At 35.7% G+C, this 19666-nt stretch overlaps 1 protein-coding gene across 1 annotated transcript in view; it reads left to right on the top strand.

Moving 5' to 3' along the window:
• The window catches only part of TTK (TTK protein kinase), a 48709-nt gene extending 29960 nt beyond the window's left edge, over positions 1–18749 (top strand). The window contains exons 14-22 of the mRNA XM_032409395.1: positions 3788–3880; positions 8154–8311; positions 8435–8586; positions 9602–9726; positions 11533–11613; positions 15771–15947; positions 16305–16389; positions 16709–16806; positions 18254–18749. Coding sequence (XP_032265286.1) covers positions 3788–3880; positions 8154–8311; positions 8435–8586; positions 9602–9726; positions 11533–11613; positions 15771–15947; positions 16305–16389; positions 16709–16806; positions 18254–18337 — 1053 coding nt within the window. The 3' untranslated portion in view covers positions 18338–18749. The remainder of the gene's footprint in view (positions 1–3787; positions 3881–8153; positions 8312–8434; positions 8587–9601; positions 9727–11532; positions 11614–15770; positions 15948–16304; positions 16390–16708; positions 16807–18253) is intronic.
• Positions 18750–19666: the final 917 nt, after the last annotated feature.

Genomic DNA, 19666 nt, shown 5'->3' with positions numbered 1-19666 from the left:
TATACACAATGAATCATGGAACACTACATCAAAAACTAATGATGTAATGTATGGTGATTAACATAACATAATAAAAAAAAATAAGAGAAAAGTTTTTGCTGGTGAAGCGATTGTACTGCCATCTAGAGAAAAAAACACTCTCCTGATATCAGTACTAAAATTAGTTTCTAATAACTATCTGAGAGGCAGCTTAATAGTGGTAGAAAGCATGAACTCTGAAGGGAGATTTTCTGGCCATGAATCTTGGCCTCACTGCTTACCAGCTGTTGACCTTTTGTAAGTTACTTAAATTTTCCGTGGCCATTTCATCACCTATAAAATGGGAAGAACAGGCATCTGGGTGGCTCAGTCGTTAAGTGTCTGCCTTCGGCTCAGGTCATGATCCCAGGGTCCTGGGATCGAGCCCCATATTGGGCTCCCTGCTCTGCGGGAAGCCTGCTTCTCCGTCTCCCACTCCCCCTGCTTTTGTTCCCTCTCTCGCTGTATCTCTCTCTGTCAAATAAATAAATAAAATCTTTAAAAAAAAAAAAAATGGGAATAACAAAGCTACCTACCCTATAGGATAATTGTGAAGATTGAATGAACTAATATATATATATGTAACTTTTACAAAAGGGTCTGCTACTTAGTAAGTTATAGAAGTTAGTAGCAATTGTTATTTAAATAAACAGCCAAAAAGAACAACAACCAAAAAAACCATACAGGTAATTAGCTATTTCAAATTAAGAGAAAAAATTTAGCTGACAGAAAGTAGAACAATGGTTATCAGTGTCTAGAGAGAGGCAGGAATGGGGAGTTACTTACTGTTTAATGGGTGTAGAGTTTCAATATGAGATGATGGATGATGGTAATGTTTGCACAACAGTTTGCTTTATCTTAATACCACTGAGTTGTGTACTTAAAAATGGTTAAAATGCAAATTTTTTGTTATGTGTATTTTACAATATAAAAAGAACAAAAAAGGGGCACTTGGGTGGCTCAGTCGGTTAAACGTCCAACTCTTGGTTTCTGCTCAGGTCATGATCTCAGGTTCCTGAGATCAAGGCCCATGTTGGGCTCCACGGTCAGCAGGGAGTCTGTTTCTCTCCCTCTTTCTCCCTCTCCTCCTCCCCTTGCTTGCTCTCTCTCTTTCTAAAATAAGTATCGCTTTTAAAAAATAAAAAAAGAACAAGAAAGCTGACAATATTCTATGGAAAGAGGAATAGTTTGTTTGTTTCTTTTTAAGATTTTATTTATTTATTCATGAGAGACAGAGAGAGAGGCAGAGGCAGAGGGAGAAGCAGGCTCCCCGCAGAACAGGGAGCCTGATGTGGAACTTGATCCCAGGACCGTGGGATCATGACCTGAGCCGAAGGCAGACATTTAACTGACTGAGTCACCCAGGCACCCCAAGAAGAATAGTCTTCTGAGGATTGAAGCAGAATAATAAATTACAAAGGAGAGAAAGATCAGGTTTGCCTACATACATTGATTCAAAACACATTTATTGAGCTATTACTCATGTCAGACCCTGTTTGAGTTGATATCTATAAGTCAAGTCATGACCAAGTGAAGTAGCCAGGAGCCTTCTAGAAAAGGCCAGTGTCAGGAAACTGAAAAGGGGCTAGAGTGTGGCTAGAGCTCAGACAGGGGCGAGGTGATCCTTAGGGTTCTGCTGGACCCTTTATTTTTATTTATTTATTTATATATGTGTGTATGTAAATGAGTAGGCTCCTCGCCCAGTGTGGAGCCCAACCTGGGGCTCAAACTCAAAACCCTGAGATCAAGAGTCTGATGCTTAACCAACTGAGCCACCCAGGTATCCCTCTGCTGGGCCCTTTAAATTTTAACCTGAGAGGGATAAGAAGCTGTGCAACAGCTGGTAGCAGGGAAGTGAAGTGATCTTATTTGCATTTTGAAAAAATTACTCTGGCCACAGTGAGGAGGATGGACCAAGGGGGATGTGGAATGACCTGTGTAGGAAACTGAGCTTCACATTGGTATTGAATCAAGTAAGTCAGAATTACTTTACTCTAAAAACTGTCAGCAGGGGGCGCCTGGGTGGCTCAGTCGTTAAGCCTCTGCCTTCGACTCAGGGCATGATCCTAGGGTCCTGGGATTGAGTCCCACATCGGTCTCCTTGCTCAGCGGGGAGCCTGCTTCTCCCTCTGCCAGCAGCTCCCCCTGCTTGTGCACTCTCTCTGACAAGTAAATAAATAAAATCTTTTAAAAAAAAGAAAGAAAAAAAGGAAAAGAAAACATACTTCATAACTCAACAGTGTTTTTCAACCCTAGAAGTTAAAGAAATTAGCATCTTTTTATATTATGTAAAAGGAGATTACAAGAGAGTTCTACCATTTGGAATCTAAAGCAGGACTTGGTTAAATTGAGGTTTATTCAGACCTTGTTTCAACTTAATCAGCTAATAAGATGCTCTTTGTGTCTTTAGCTTCTTTGTCAGCTTGGAATGACTCTTTTCATTGCATTCCATCAGTGCAAAGCATTTATAGGTCCACAGACAGCTCTAGCATAAGGGGAGGGAAGAAGGGGCACGTTGCAGTAGGACATCAGCTAGAAGTTTGCTGAGGTGGATGCTGAAGTTCAGATTAACATGTTGAAGAGCACCCAGCAGAAAAGGGGCATTGCAGAAATTTGCATTTGTCTGATTGACTCTGGAGCTCTAAGCACCTTAGCACACTGCTTTCTTTATAATGTAATGCTAAATGAGGAGAAAGAATATAGATATAATTGTCTATATATGTAAGTATAAAGAGGTTTATATAAGAAAAAAATAAATAAGGTGAAAAGTAATAGCTCGTGAGTTTGTATATTGGAAGAGTTCTTAAATCTCCTATTTATTGATTGATTTTTTAAAGATTTTATTTATTTATTTGACAGGGAGAGACACAGAGAGAGAGGGAACACAAGCAGGGGGAGTGGGAGAGGGAGAAGCAGGCTCTCCACGGAGCAGGGAGCCCGATGTGAGGCTCGATCCCAGGACCCTGGGATCATGACCTGAGCTGAAGGCAGACACTTAACCGACTGAGCAACCCAGGTGCCCCGATCTTCTATTTATTTTATGTTTCTAAAAAGTACAGGTGAACTAATGTAACATTGTATGTCAACTATACTTAAATTCAAAACACTTAAAAAAAAAAAGAAGTAGGGGCACTTGGGTGGCACAGTCAATTGAGCGTCCAACTCTTGGTTTCAGCTCAGGTCATGATCCTAGAGTCCTGGGATCAAGCCCCGTGTTGGTCTCCCTGCTCAGTGGGGAGCCTGCTTCTCCCTCTCCCTCTGCAGCTCCCCCTGCTTCTACACGCACATGCTCTCTGTCAAATAAATAAATCTTTTTAAATTAATAAATAAATTTAAAAAGTAAAGGCAAGTTAGAGGGGGATACCTTGGAAGTTTATATATTAAATTTATTTCTTTGACTAAAATAGAGTAAAATTCCTCTTTAGGGGCGCCTGGGTGGCTCAGTTGTTAAGCGTCTGCCTTCGGCTCAGGTCAGGATCCCAGGGTCCTGGGATCGAGCCCCACATCGGGCTCCCTGCTCAGAGGGAAGCCTGCTTCTCCCTCTCCCACTCCCCCTGCTTGTGTTCCCTCTCTCGCTGTGTCTCTGTCAAATAAATAAATAAAATCTTAAAAAAAAAAAAAAATTCCTCTTTAAAATATTGTCTGACATCTAATTACTTAAAATTTAAGATAATTTCAAAATTGGAAGCATTTCACTGTACTAAATACAAGCTAATTTCTCATGCATATTCTTTGCTCCTTTGAATCTTTATATTTTTTAATTATTTAGATTTCAGCATCCTCTTCAACAAATGAATGCATTTCAGTTAAAGGAAGAATCTATTCTATATTGAAGCAGATAGGAAGTGGAGGCTCAAGTAAGGTAAGTATCTTAAATATTTAAGAGAGAAAAATATTTGTCTTTTTACCTTTGTCTTTTTACCTTTTGGGGCTCTTTTTTCTTAGCACGTGGGGGGCCTGTATTGCTTTTGAGCCAAAAAATCCTTCTCATCCCCTGCTCCCATTCCCTCTCTCCAACAAATGACATATCTCTTTAGGCCTATCTCTTAATTTCAATTCTCTGTTCTTCCCTCTGATGTCCTGTGCTTCCAAATTTCTTCTCTAAATGACATTAGTATTGACTTCAGGATGGCAAATGAAGCTGTGTATTATCACAAACAATCTTGTGTAAGTAATATTTTGGGATGATTCAGCAAGATATTTGACTAATATTTTTAGTTTTTTGAGTTTTTCTTTTCAAAAACAGAGTTTAGTAATGTGAATTTCTGGAATTGGAATGGATCATTTCCTAAATTTATCTGAGTTCTAAATTTATACAGTTCTACTTCTCTGGGTGGAAGGCATCTCAAAAGAGTTGTTTACACTTAACCATCTTCAGTTCTCCTCACTGTTCTCTTAAATCCACTTAAATCATATTTTTATCTTCATCACTCACCAAAACAGTTGTTATCAGGATCACCAGTGATCTCCATATTTTTGCCAAATCTAATTTTAGCTTTAATTGTGGGTTACTCAGCATTTGGGACAGTTGATTGTTCTTTCCTTGTTGAAACTTCTTTTTGCCCCCATTTGGCCTCTCTCAGTTTTCCTGTTCTCCAACTGGCCATTCCTTTCCAGTCTTCTTCATGTCCCTTATCTTAATGGCACAGTGCTCCAGGTCTCAGTCCTTGACCTCTTCTCTTTCTAAACTCACTTCACTCCTTTGGTGTTGTCCAGTCTTGTGGTTTTAAATACCATGTATATGCTGATAATTACCAAACATATTTGTAGCTCAGACCTCTCCCTTGAATTCCAGACTTGTATACTCAGTCTGACTGCTCTGTTTCTCTTCTTGGCCGTCTACTAGGTATTTAAAACTTAATATATCCCAAACATAACTCTGGCTCCAGACTCTTTCCCAGTTCAGTAAATGGCAACTTCGTTCTTCCACTAGCTAGGCCAAAAACTCTGGAATCATTGACTTCACTTTCTTTCTCACATACATCCAGCCAATCAGCAAATCTTGTTGGTTCTACCTCAAGAGTATATCCAGCATCTGACTATTTCTCACCACCTCCACTGTTATCACTTTGGTCAAAGCAACTGCCATCTTTTCACCTGGTTTATTATAATAGCCTTCTAACTAGTCTCATTGATTCAATCCTTGCTCTCCTGGTGTATTTTCATATAAGAGTCAGTTTTCCTCCAGATATCCTCACGTCTTTGCTCAAACGTCTTCTCAATCAGGCCTTCCTTGACCACACTCTTTAATACCAGAACCCCCACCTTCCACTTGCTGGTGAGCTCCGTTTCCTTCTTTATTTTTCTCTGTAGCTCATCTTCTAGTGTGCTCTGTAATTTACTTATTTGGTTTGTTGTTTGTCTTCCTGCACTTGAATGTGAGTTCCATCAAGGTAGGGATGTTTGTCTGATTTGCTCAACAATGTTTGCTCCATAATCTGGAATAGTGCCTAGAACGTAACAGAGTGAAGTAATTTGTTGGATGAGTGTTCCTACTCAGCTGTTTTGCTGTTATAAATTGTTAAGGATGATCTATGAAGCAAAACCTGTTGGGTTTAAGTTTTACTGTATTCTCTAAGCCAGCTAACAATAAGTAGATTTAAGACTGTCTTGTAACTTATTATAAATAAGGTATGTACATTATAATTTGTAGCAATTGTTCAATGATATTAGTTTCTTTTTTGTATACATTTTCTTCTTTCCGTTGCCTCAAATTTCAGGCATAAGAACAAAGGGACAATACAGTTGATTTTTATCAATATATTGGAATTACCTAATTTAGTTGCTTTAATAGAAATTCTTTGGTTAATATTTATTATTTATTCTTTATATTTGAATAGTGTCAAGGTGCAATATTTAGTGGTATGTTTTCAGAGGATGTAAAATAATCTTGCTGATGTTTTAAACATTTTTTCCTTGGAGCATAATGACGGTGCTAGCTTAAGTCAAGAGCCATGTGATAAGGCCATGACTGGCCCACATTTTTTTTTTAGTATGATTACATTATATTATTTAATTTAATTATTATGGTGGAGTTGACAAAATCAACATACCTCAGAGAAAGAGGGTAACATGCTTTATGAAACTGTTTATGTTCTGTCTATTCTAGAGTTTAGACAGTGACCAATTTATACTGTATTAAGAGCATTTAGAAAGGTCATGGGGGCAATTAGGAATGGTCATGACACTGGCCTTTCTAGTTCTTTCATTAACTTTCCATGAAACTGAACATTATAACTGATACTATCTCTATGAAATAGAAATAAGGGCTACCTAATCATCAGTTACTGCAAGAGTTTTGGCATAGCAGGGGCAATACGGGAGTGAAAGCACATACATGCAAAAAGTTGATTTAAAAGTTTTCATTTCCTCCAAAACTTTGAGATCTTATTATATAGTTTTAATATCTTGCAAATCCTTTTTTCTGATATACCTGACAACTTTAATAGGTTCTAAAATGTCCACTTCAGGGGCGCCTGGGTGGCTCAGTCGTTAAGCGTCTGCCTTCGGCTCAAGTCATGATCCCAGGGTCCTGGGATTGAGCCCCGAGTAGGGCTCCTTGCTCAGCGGGAAGCCTGCTTCTCCCTCTCCCACTCCCCCTGCTTGTGTTCCCTCTCTTGCTGTGTATCTCTCTGTCAAATAAATAAATAAAATCTTTAAAAAAAATAAAATAAAATGTCCACTTTATTCTGTCCTAATTGTCCTTAAAGATAGTAGCTAACTTTGCTGCACTCCAAACACATCATCTCGGTCATCCTTCCAACCCTGCGTGGTAGGTACTACTAACAACATTTTAATTGTATTAGAGTAGTAGATACTCTCAATTCTCTGAGGTTTGTAAGGCTGTTTACCTTATACAAAGTGGCTTTATATGTTTTAAAATTCCTTTTATCTCTTCCCTTGCTATTTTCTGTTGTCTGTTGTCTCTTGCCCTATCACTGTTTTAATGGCTATCCCTGTCTAATTTGCTATGTGTGCAAGTAAAACCAGTAATACTTTGTTAGAGTTTTGTATTTAAAATTTTAAAGTAACTAAGCTTATTAGTGCATTTGCAATGCATGAATCTCATATACACTTCTGTTCTTTTCTCATTCCTTGCCCCGACCTGTTGGGTAGTCAAGGTTAAATGGCTTTTGAGTAAATGATATTTTACTTCAGTGTGTCAAAAGGGATAAATGAATGTAATTTTTCTTGCTTACCCTGGCATTTGTATTTGTATTCATGCATTTCAGAAGCCTCATCCCTGTTGCATGTTTGCTGAAAGTTGGGCACATTAACAGTGTTTTCTATTTTTCAAGATGTATTATCTGCCCCATCAATATTGCTTAGAAGTTGACTGTCATTATAGTCAGAGCAGTTTGACCTGGACCTCAGAGATCCTGACAGTGGGCTTATAGGAACATCTTGTTCCTGTCAATTTGACTTTGAAAATTAGACCTAATCCACTTTTCACAACTGAATATACAGATAGCTTACAATTACTACATTTTTAAAAAATACTCTCTACCACAGGAATGAAATGTCAGTTCCAGGCACAACGGAAAAAAACACCATCTGTGAAATGAATTGACTCTTTATGACAGCACTTAGATGTTCTTAACTTTTTTTTTTAAGATTTTATTTATTTATTAGAGAGAGAGGGAACACAAGTAGGGGGAGTGGGAGAGGGAGAAGCAGGCTTCCCACCGAGCATGGAGCCCGATGGGGGGGCTCGATCCCAGGATCCTGGGACCATGACCTGAGCCGAAGGCAGCCGCTTAACCGACTGAGCCACCCAGGCGCCCCGATATTCTTAACATTTTTGAATGTTTTCTTCTTTAGGTTATTTTCTGGGTTAAGGCATCCAACAGAGTGTTATGAATACATATGAAATTTAAATTATCTTTTTTACATGTTAATATAAAAACTTTTTACGTTTACCCCTTTGCATTATTGAATGCCCATTGTCATAGGTAGCTGAGAGTGGTCTTTTAACTCTCCTAACATATTTTTTCCCTTCAGTACTCAAAATAAGCCCAGACATATTTAATTATTCATATCAGTATTCTTTAACCTAAAATTCTAATAAATTTAGAAGTATTATGATAATGTAAAAGTAGTGCATTCTAAACTTTATCCTTTGTTCTACTATATAGGTATTCCAGGTATTGAATGAAAAGAAACAGATACATGCCATAAAATATGTGAACTTAGAAGAAGCAGATAATCAAACAATTGAGAGTTACCGGAATGAAATCGCTTACTTGAATAAACTACAACAACACAGTGATAAGATCATCCGACTTTATGATTAGTAAGAATTTTTTTTAATTTGAAAGGAGAACTATTTTTGCTATAATTCTTTAGACTTAATAAATCTTAATAGTATAACCTAACCATGTATTGTTTTGGTTTTTTTATTTGTTTTTAATGGCAGTGAAATCACGGACCAATACATTTACATGGTAATGGAATGTGGAAATATAGACCTAAATAGTTGGCTTAAAAAGAAAAAATCCATCAATCCATGGGAACGCAAAAGTTACTGGAAAAATATGTTGGAGGCAGTTTACACAATTCACCAACATGGTATTTTAAAATCTCTTTATATGCAGAGTTATAATAATCATTAATAATGTCATCTTAGAGAAATACACCATTAATTTTTAGGTATTTGTTATTGGCACCTTTAGACTAGATAAATATTTGGAAGCTCATTTAAAGATGAAAGGACAAAAAAACCGTTTCTTTAAAGCACTGTTTACCAAAGGATATAGTGCATGCATCCATAATGCAAAATGTACCCATATCTTTATTAGTATTAACATAGTCCATTATCCTGGGTCTCCAAATAGTTCAGTTATAGCAGATCTGAGACTTTGCGGTTCAGGCATCTCAAAAATCTGAGATGTTTATTTCTCATTCTCCCGGTCATTTTGTATTGTGTGCCCTGTGTGGGAGTTGGTTTTATTCTTTTTCAATTGTTAGCCCTAAGTTGTTTTTTTACTTTACTTGGACTTGGTTCTTTTTAGGGCTTCTCTGCCTTTACTGTATCCTTTTTTAAAAAACAACCGTTAACCTAAATAATTGTAATTTTTTTCCCCTCATGTCTCCTATAAGTTAAAAGATAATTCATCAGAGATTAAGATCAGGGTTGTAGGGATAGAGGTGTCAGGGGCATTAGGGTCTTAACCACTTGGCAGTATAATTTATGATGTTATGTAGTGGGTGGTGAATCAGCGGTTTTAAGATCATTAACTCTCAAGCCAGATTGCCAGGGTCAAGTCACAGCCCTGTCACTTAGGCTATATGATCTTGAACAAATTACTTAAATTCTTTGCCTTAGTTTCCTCTCTTAAAAGTGGGGATAATAATAGTACAGTACTTAACCCAGTGCTGGTATGAGAATTAAGTGATTCAATCTAAGCAGCAAACTTAGAAAGTGTCTGGCACATAGCAGGTGCTATATCTTTTTAGAAAATATTAAAAATGAGCATTTAATTTGATTGACTAAAGGAATCAACTCAGCCAGTAGGTTGTGAAATTTTTTTGTACTTAGAATATTTTACATTGTCTAATATTACAATGGATTTTTATTTTGAAGGCATCGTTCACAGTGATCTGAAACCTGCTAACTTTCTGATAGTTGATGGAATGCTAAAGCTAATTGACTTTGGGATTGCAAACCAAATGCAACCAGATACAACAAGTATTGTTAAAGACTCTCAGGTAAGCCGTAATGAATGGTTGGCTTCCACACACTACAGTTCAATTCCTTTTCACCTGTACTTTGCTAACAGGGATTTTATTTTTTCCTACTTCATTCTTCAAAGGATTTGAAACCTTTGTATAAGAATAAATACTATAAGAATCAGAACCATATTTAATACACTTTAGTATAAAAAGTCAAGATTAGGTAGAAATAAATTGAGCAATTTTGAATGATTTTCCTATAGCTGAGGTAGAGAAGCAGTAATACCTGTCTTGGAGATCATCTTGGTCATGATCTTGAGTTCACCTGAAACTTTGTCTCAGAAATACCTGGTAACAACCAAAGAGGAAATTGAAATTACATGTTTTTCATTGTCCATGAGGTAAGATTATTTCATTCTTCTGGAGAAGTAAAGCTTTTCCTATCACTTGCATTTGAAAAAATTCTTTTTTTTTTTAATAACTTTTTAAAAAAGATTTATTTACTTATTTTAGAGAGAGAGAGAGCAAGCACAAGTGAGGGGAGGGGCAGAGAGAGAGAATCCTCAAGCAAATTCCCCACTGAGTGGGAAGCCCAAGGTGGGGCTTGATCCCAGAACCCTGAGATCATGACCTGAGCCAAAATCAAGAGCAGGCTGCTTAACTGACTGAGCCAGTCAGGAGCCACTGAAAAAAATTTCTCAAGTGGGCCTTCATATTGGAAACACCATAATGAATACTGTACTCAACTGCATTTTTCTAATAGGGTATGCAATCACAAGCTTAATAAATTTGTCTCCATAAAAACTAAGGTGATGACACCAAAGAATAACTAAAAATAATCCTGCTTGGAGCCAAGATGATGTGTTCCACGTATGCAGATTTTTGATGTGGATCTGCCATCCTAGAAGTAAAACTAGATCATTTTTAGGAGGAACAGATGGACGGCATGCCCTTGAAACAATTCTATTGGACAGTGACTTCTCTTTGTATCATAAATGCGGCTGAACATTGGGGTTTCTGGGTGGCTTAGTTGGTTAAGTGTCCGACTCTTGATTTTAGCTCAGGTTGTGATCTCAGGGTCATGGGATGGAGCCCCGGGTCAGGCTCCCTGCTCAGCAGGGAGTCTGCTGCTCTCCATCTCCCTCTGCCCTCTGCCCCTGTCCCTGCTCATACCGTCACGTGCAGACGCTCTCTCTCTCTCTCAAATAAATAAATGGTAAAAAAAAAAAAAAATACGGCTGAATATTTAGTTGTAAATCAGTTTGAAGATATCCTCTATGGCAAGGTCCTAAAGTACAGGTATTCTGTGTTTGAAAACAGAACCATTTGTTTTAAAATAAAATAAATGCCTTATAAAGTTGGCATAATCCAACTGTGGAAGCTCTTGCATGATTTACATACCTGCCCCATCTCACTCTGGACATAGGCCCAGGGAATACTTGGAGACATAGCTAGAGTTTTGATTGGTTGGTTGGTTGGTTTTTTTTTTTTAAGCATTCTAGGTCTATTCCAGCACAGAAATGAGTGATTGATATCAATTCCTTCAAAGCTTATGGCTTTTAGTATAACTTTAGTCTCGACAGTTTTATGGTAGTTGTTCTCCATCATCATAGAAAAAGCTCAGCATTCTGAATGGAATAATTTACTGATTATGAATCTAATTTGCTGGAGTTGGGAAGAAATTTATGTCCTAATATTGTTGTCAGTTACTTGAGTTTTTTAAAAAATTACTGTAATATGTAATTATTCAAGTTTCCAAGAGTCTGACATTTGTGTTTTAAAAAGCCTAAGGCAAAATAAAGTATTTTCATTGATTTGTGTTTTCTGTGATTTGGCATACAGGTTGGTACAGTTAATTATATGCCACCAGAAGCAATCAAAGATATGTCTTCCTCAAGAGAGAATGGGAAATCCAAGTCAAAGGTACTGTGAAGGTTATTTACATCCCATTTATTGGGCATCAATAGGGAATGGGCTATTCTCTGATTAAACTTAACAGCCAACTCAAAGTTGCTCAAGTTCTAAAACTTTTTAGGTCATTATAGAGACCTTGCTTTCTTAAGCAAATTATCATGGGATTCAATTTTACTGTTATTTATTGATTTGAGACTGTTCTTTTAATATTGTGCTTTTAATATGGTGGTGTCTCAACAGTGTGCTCCACTAAGAAATGTTCCCAGGATACTTTTAAGTTTTAAAATTAAAGGTAGAAATTAAGACTAAATTATCTCTGATTTGGACCCCTTAAATGGTATGGAACTGATAACCTTTGAAGTCTTTTGTTTCTTCTTTGATTCTTACGTTTTATCTCTTACCATTTAATCATTTGCGAATTCTGCATTTCCAAGTATAATTCTAGTCTGTAATTTTTTCCCAGCCTGCCACAGGCTACTTTCCCACTTACCTTATTTCACCACCTCAGTGAGCTTTGTGTTAGCCTCATTGGTGTTCTTGTTGGGGTCCTTTTGCCTGCCAGGATGCCTCTGGCTTCCGAACTAACCCTTCTTGCTCTGGAGCAGTGTCACAAAGTGCACGCAAGCACACATTGTTGTACAGGGACCTGCATTGAAGCAATAGATATGCCTCTTCGTTAACAACTGTCTTTGTGACTTGACTTGCCTACTTGCCTACTTTCTTTTTCTATAAATTAGGTTTACAAACAGTACCTATTAAAAAGTAATTGAGGGGCGCCTGGGTGGCTCAGTTGGTTAAGCGTCGGACTCTTGATTTTGGCTCAGGTCATAATCTCAGCAGGGTTCTGAGTTTGAGCCCCTGTCAGTCTCTGCTTTTGCTTCTCTCTTTCCCTCTCCCTTTGCCCCTCCTCCCGCTCGCTCAAGTGTGTGCGCACGCTCTCTTTCTTTCTTTCAGAATAAATAAATAAATCTTTAAAAAAATAAAAATAAAAAGTAATTGAAGATTAAATGAGAAAGAATATTAATCAATACATTACCTAGTTCAAAATAATTGCTTGATAAATGTGTATTTACTAATTGTATTTTCTGTCCTAGAAAATTGTCAGGCTTCTAAATATCTTCTCAAGTAACTGGTATACATTATGTCAAATAGTCCTCACCAAATTCTTTTTATATCTTTTTAGCTTCCCCTTTTCTTTTAACACTTGGATTTGTGGTCTTTTTTTCTTTTTCTTGATTAAATTTACTAAGGTTTTGTTAATCTTAAAAAACAAAGTCTTCATTTATTCTATTTTCATTTGTTCTCTAATTAGTTTCTGCTTTTATCTCTTTTTATTTTCTTCAGGTTTCTTTTTTTTTTCCTAGTTTCTGGATTTTTTTTTTTTTAAGATTTTATTTATTTATTTGACACAGAGAGAGAGAGAGAATGAGCATAAGCAGGGAGAGCGGCAGGCAGAGGGAGAGGGAGAAGTAGGCTCCCCACTCAGCAAAGAGCCCGATGTGGGACTTGATCCCAGAACTCTGGGATCATGACCTGAGCCGAAGGCAGACTCTTAACCGACTGAGCCACCCAGGTGCCCCTCTAGTTTCTGGATTTAAATAATTGCTAATTTAATTTTTGCAATTTTATTAATTAAAACTAAATTTTACTCTGAGTTTTAACTTCTACTTATACATTTTTGTAGTGTTTATTTTCATTAATTTCTAAAATTTGCAGTTTTAATTTTAAAATACTATGAAATAAGATTTTTTTTAAAAAATAAGATTTATTTTGAATTACATGTAGAGTTCAGATTTTTTCAGTTGTCAACTCAGTGCTTTAATATTACGAGAAAATCTCCAGTCATTTGAAACCCCTGCTATCCAGTGGCCTTAATGATTCTGAACAGAAGACAAATTTTTTATCCCAACATATGAGGTAATCCCTGCTGGTAAAGAGCACAAACCCCTCCCAGTCTAGCTCTGTTCTCAAATTACTTTCCAATGAACATCTGTCGGCTATTTGGAGTTTCTGTTCTGAGATCTATCAGGCCCATTCACTATTTCCCTCTGCTTTCTGTTTCAAATACCTCTACCATACAGGATTTGTGGCTGTTGGTACTTTGTCTCCATTAATATTCTGGGTTCATGGGTATAGTTTTTCACTTAGTTTTGTTGTAAATATTTTCTGTATGTATATGGTTTTGCTATCAGGCTTCTCTATCTATCTTATCTGGGGATTTGGACAGATTGAAAAACTATGCTGTGATCTAAAAAGCAAAACAAATAAAAAGAACAGACTCCTACATACAGAGAATAATGATGGTTGCCAGAGGAGAGGGGGGTAAGAGATTGGGCAAAATGGGTGAAGGGGAGTGGGAGATACAGGCCTCCAGTTACGGAATGAGTACGTCAGGGGATGAAAGCCATAGTATAGAGAATAGAGTCAGTGGTATTGTGACAGAGTTGTGTGATGACAGGTGGTAGCCCCACTTATGGTGAGGTAGCATAGTGTATGGAGTTGTCAGACCACTATGTTGTACACCGGAAACTAATGTAACATGTGTCAACTATACTTCGGTTAAAAAAATAAATAACAACTATGTTGCTGCAGCCACTGCCATTTTTCCATAATTTGAAATCCTTTTTAATCCATGATTTATTTAGAAATGGATTTAACTTCTGGATGGTTAAGTTGGAGGAAGAGGAGGGTTTTTTTAATTATTATTATTAATTTTTAGTTTTTTTTGTGTTCAGATAGTGGGATGGATCTGTTTTATCTGCCATTTTCTGAATGGCATATTAAAATTTCTCTACCACTCCTCCCAAAAGAATTTACTGTCGTTTTTACTTAATATAGTTCTATTAAATGTAGTTTCAGTGCATAGACGTTTGTGACTATCATCTTTTCTTGGTTGGTTTTACCTTTTATCATAAAATGACTTTCCCTCTTCTGTTAAAAGTGTTTTGCTATGTTCTCATTCTCTTTTTCTAATATTAATATTCCTATTCTGCTTTCTTTTTTTCTTTCTCTCTCTCTCTTTTTTACATTTGGTTATGTGTCCATTTCTTTTCTTTTTTCCTCATTTGGTTTAGATGAATCTTTTTAGAGAGCATGTAGTTATATTTTGTTTTAATGTATGTTTGAATATCTACCTTTTAAAAGGAATCTAACCCTTCTTATTTATTATGCCCACTGCTATGTTTTATCTTATTCATGTTCTTTTTAAAGTCAAAATGATGATTATGTTATAATATTGCATTATTTCTAATATTATTTAATAGAAAGAACACTTAATAGTAAGTAACATTTCTTGATTACTTACTATACCCAGAAATTACTCTCTATGCTTGTACATATCTCATGGTTATATCACTCATTTAATGCCCATGACAATGTACTTTTATTATTTCTATTCTAGAGGTGAGGAAATGGAATTACATAGAATTACTAGCTAATAATAAAGCCAGGATTCAAATCCAGCCCAGCCTGGATTTGTTCTTGGGTTCTTGGGTTTAGGATAGCTCAACTTAAACCATTTTAAAATCTATGCATACTTATATGTTATGAATTTATATAAAAATTTATCCTAATCCTGGGGCATGTGGGTGGCTTAGTCAGGTAAGCGTCTGACTCTTGATTTTGGCTCAGGTCATGATCTCAGTGGTGAGATCAAGCCCCACATCAGGCTCCGTGCTTAGCACAGAGTCTGCTTGGGATACTCTCTTTCTCTCCTCTCTCTCTCTCTCTCTCTCTGCCTCTTCTCCTCCCCCTGCTCTCACCTACGTGTTCTCTCTCTCTCCAATAAATAAAATCTTAAAAAATATTCATTGTAATCCAATAATTTTGGAGAAAACAAGTAAATTTAAAACTTGCAGTTTTTTAGTTTTTATATTTTCAGAAGCTGACAAGAACATAATGTATGTTTCAGTTGAAATATTTTAATTATAAGTTTGTTGAGAGACTTAAAGCTCATCTCTTGATAAAATAACGAAATATAACAAAAACTAGAAAAATATGTTTTTTTCATGTAAACCTAATCTAGTATCTGCCCATTCATTGAGCTTTAGTTATGATTTTAAATGTTAGGGATTATATGTGTAAGTGTGTGTGTATAAAATATTCTTACATTTACTTTTATGTTAAGATTATAGTAACTTACTATTCTTTTTTTTTTTTCTAATTAGATAAGCCCCAAAAGTGATGTTTGGTCCTTAGGCTGCATTTTGTACTATATGACTTATGGGAAGACACCATTTCAGCATATAATTAATCAGATTTCTAAATTACATGCCATAATTGACCCTAATCATGAAATCGAATTTCCTGATATTCCAGAGAAAGATCTTCAAGATGTGTTAAAGGTAACATTAATAGTATATGGATATAGAAGAACAATATTTCATGTGCTTAAATTGTTTGCTTAGAAGAAATAGTTGAACTCACTGGAATTATGTAAGTGGCTTCAGTAGATATATCTGGTCTATTGGAAGGAATTGCTGAATGAATTAGCTTTTTAAGTCATGTTAAGTTCACTTTGAAGGTGTTTTAAAACTTACGAATACTTGGGGATTTTGCAAAAATGACTTGTGAAATAATCTTGTTACTTCTGAGTAGGCTATCTGGAAAGCAACTTATGTAGTATGATACAATCTTGAAAGACACTTTATATCAATATTACATAAGAAAACTTGATTTTTTTTAAATTCTTATTTGTATAGTGTTGTTTAATAAGGGACCCTAAGCAGAGGATATCCATTCCTGAGCTTCTGGCACATCCATATGTTCAAATTCAAACTCATCCAGGTACTTCTTTGAAAATCAGTTTATTAGTAACTACTAATCCAAACAGATGTATAGCTGTAACAAAAAACAATATGAATCGGCTTCTCTTTTCCAGCCTGCTTCCTTCCGTAAGGAAGTTCCTTTTATGCTAAAATCCTAAAATAAATGAAATTACTTTTTTTTAACTTGCTGGCATTCATATTTACTTATTCTAGGTAAATGGCTATGATTAGTGATAAATTACAAGAAGCCAGTTATTGTGCTGTTAAACAGAATGTATTTGTATGTGATTTTATATTTTTTATTGGTACGGCATTTTATTGATTATATTTTTTGGCAGGTAACCAGATGGCTAAGGGCACCACTGAAGAAATGAAATATGTTCTGGGCCAGCTCGTTGGTCTGAATTCTCCTAACTCCATTTTGAAAGCTGCTAAAGTAAGAATGTCTATTCTCTTTCTACATTACTTTTAAATGTTTTCTGTAGTTTAGTGAATAGACACTTAAGCAGGTAATCCAAAGAAAAGTTGGTCCAATCATCAGATCAACTATGAAGTATATTTCTACATTTAGATACTTAATGAGTGCTTTTTGACAAATATAGACTTAGTTGATTTACATTCTTATTCTGCAGATAATTGAAAGTATATTATCATATTAGGTGCATTACTAAAATTGCTGTCAGGTCTCGATTGGAATAAATTTCAAAAGGAATTTGTCGTTTAAATCAACGACATTCTTAACACAGCTTTTGAATTCATTTCTTCTAGCCATTTTTTTTTTCAGAAGCCATCTTGGGGAAATCTCAGTATTTGTTACATGTAATGACTTGAAGCTACGTACAGCAGTCAGAACATTTCTCAGAGCAAATGTCTTAGACCTACCTTTCAGCCTCCCAGTGTTTAGTTCTACCTCTACCACCATTTTTTGATCTTGTTGCCGTCAAACCCCTAGTCATTTCTAGAACCCTATGTATGCTTATTGACCAACTGGTTTAGTTACCAAGCAGTTACTAATTATTTATTTCAGTAATAATGTTATTATAAAATTATGGGAGCTTAAATTAAAGATACTCTTAGCTCTCTGGGTAGGGTAAAGCCAATCTAAGATGTCAAGAACTTGGATACATTCTGGAGGAATTTACTATATATTCACTATTATATTTGCATTCATGACATAAAGGTAAATTTTTTTCTTAAATTTTCTTAAGTGCTCGTGGTTAAATCAATGGCTTTAGGAATTCAAATTGGACAAAATTTGTTTTATAATTTTACTGTATTTCATATCTCCATGTTTTAAATTTCTACCAGTATATTATTTAGAGCCTTTTATAAATAAAATTGAGATGAATTAGTTACCTTGACTACTAAGGTTATGTAAGTTCCTTAATGGTAGAGATGTCTGTTATCTTTATAAATTAAATGTTGGCTTAGCCTTAAATCTTTTAAAATATGTAGATTGTAATATAGCTAATTGTGTTTATTTATATAACAATTTGTATTTTTTTAATGTCATCTGTTTATTAGTTGAAATATCATCTGAAACTATATTTCCTGATGAGTGTATTTTAAAGTGTAGCAATTTATCTAAGACTGGCTTAATTAAAGAAAAATACGGGAGAGCGAGAAGGCCTTTAAGATATATATATATGCTTGTTAATGGCTATGTTACATTTCTTTTATACAATGATGGAGCTGTATCTCATGATAGTAGATTTTTAGGCCAAGCTAGGTGTTTACTATTCTTAATTATCTTCAATAGTTTATAATTTTCTAGTTATAATAACAGGAGAGAAATTCATTACATTTTTTGTAGTTATCTTTACTCATCTGATAATACATTGACTTTTAGAAGTTACAAAACAGGTGTGTGTTTTTCATTTCAGACTTTATATGACCACTATAGTAGTGGTGAAAGTCATGATTCTTCTTCCTCCAAGACTTTTGAAAAAAAATGGGAGAAAAAATGATTTACAGCTACTCATAAATTGTCAGATATCACCTGTAAAATATATTGGACTGTTATACTCTTGATTCTCTGTGGAAATCTGCTCTTAAAGACAACTTCACCCTGAAATATCAATGGCAGCAAAATTCAGTGGATTATCCTCAAAAGAAAACTGTAAAAATAATAACCACTAATGATACTGTATATATTAAGTTGTAGAATTGTTTTCTCTCTTTTATGCTTTTCTGTAAAGCTACTCTATTTGATACCATTTCACACTTAGAATAGTGGGTGAACAACTGAAATATACCCTGAAGAACTATGTAAATAAAGCTTTGTAGCATAAAATGACACTAAAATGTAAAAATTGTATAATTATTTTCTTTAAGCAAATGTACTGCTGGTGTGGCAGCATAATTCTTAATAAAAACTGAATTAAGGGAAGACACAAGAGTAGATCTTAGTAAATGAACGTCAAGAAGAAAATTCCAAACGGTTTGAATTCTAAAATAGATTTCCTAATTGTTTTATGGTACTGATAGAGTCCAGAGTTTTAGGGCTATACTTTGTTCTTTTAATTCCCTCTGATTCTTCATAATATCTATTGCTTAGTGTTTAGAGTATCATGCTGGCTTCTGAGGTATAAGTTGTATAGGGCATGCCCTCACTGTGTGACTTGCTTGGTAATTGGTAATTACAAATGTATAGTCTTAGAGTCTTCCAGACTGAATCTACTAGACTCTTCCCCCTGCCCCTCTTCTTTTCTTTTTTTAGATTTCAATAGACTTTTTTTTTTTTTTTATTAAGATTCTTTTTTAGATCAGGTTTAGGTTCACAGTAAAATTGAGGGGAACGTACAGAGATTTCCCATATAGCCCTTGTTCTCACACATGCAGGCTCCCTCATTATCAACATCCCCCACCAGATTGGTACATTTGTTAAAAGTAATGAACCTACATTGACACACCATAATAATCACCCAAAGTCCATAGTTCACATACAGTTCACTCTTGGTGATGTACATTCTATAGGTTTGGATAAATATATAATGACAAGTATCCATCATAATACTATCATACAGAGTATTTTCATTGCCCTAAAAATCTTCTGTGCTCCTCCTGTTCATCTGTCCCCTACCCCATAATCCACTGATCTTCTTTTTTTTTTTTTAAGATTTTATTTATTTGACAGAGAGAGACACAGCAAGAGAGGGAACACAAGCAGGGGGAGTGGGAGAGGGAGAAGCAGGCTTCCCACAGAGCGGGGAGCCCGATGTGGGGCTCGACCCCAGGACCCTGGGATCATGACCTGAGCCGAAGGCAGACGCTCAACGACTGAGCCACCCAGGCGC

The sequence above is a fragment of the Phoca vitulina genome, unplaced genomic scaffold (genome assembly GCF_004348235.1).
Source record: "Phoca vitulina isolate PV1807 unplaced genomic scaffold, GSC_HSeal_1.0 scaffold11, whole genome shotgun sequence".
Classification (NCBI taxonomy): domain Eukaryota; kingdom Metazoa; phylum Chordata; class Mammalia; order Carnivora; family Phocidae; genus Phoca; species Phoca vitulina.
The sequence above is the reverse complement of the archived record's forward strand: the minus strand, read 5'-3'. Positions and strand labels throughout refer to the sequence as shown.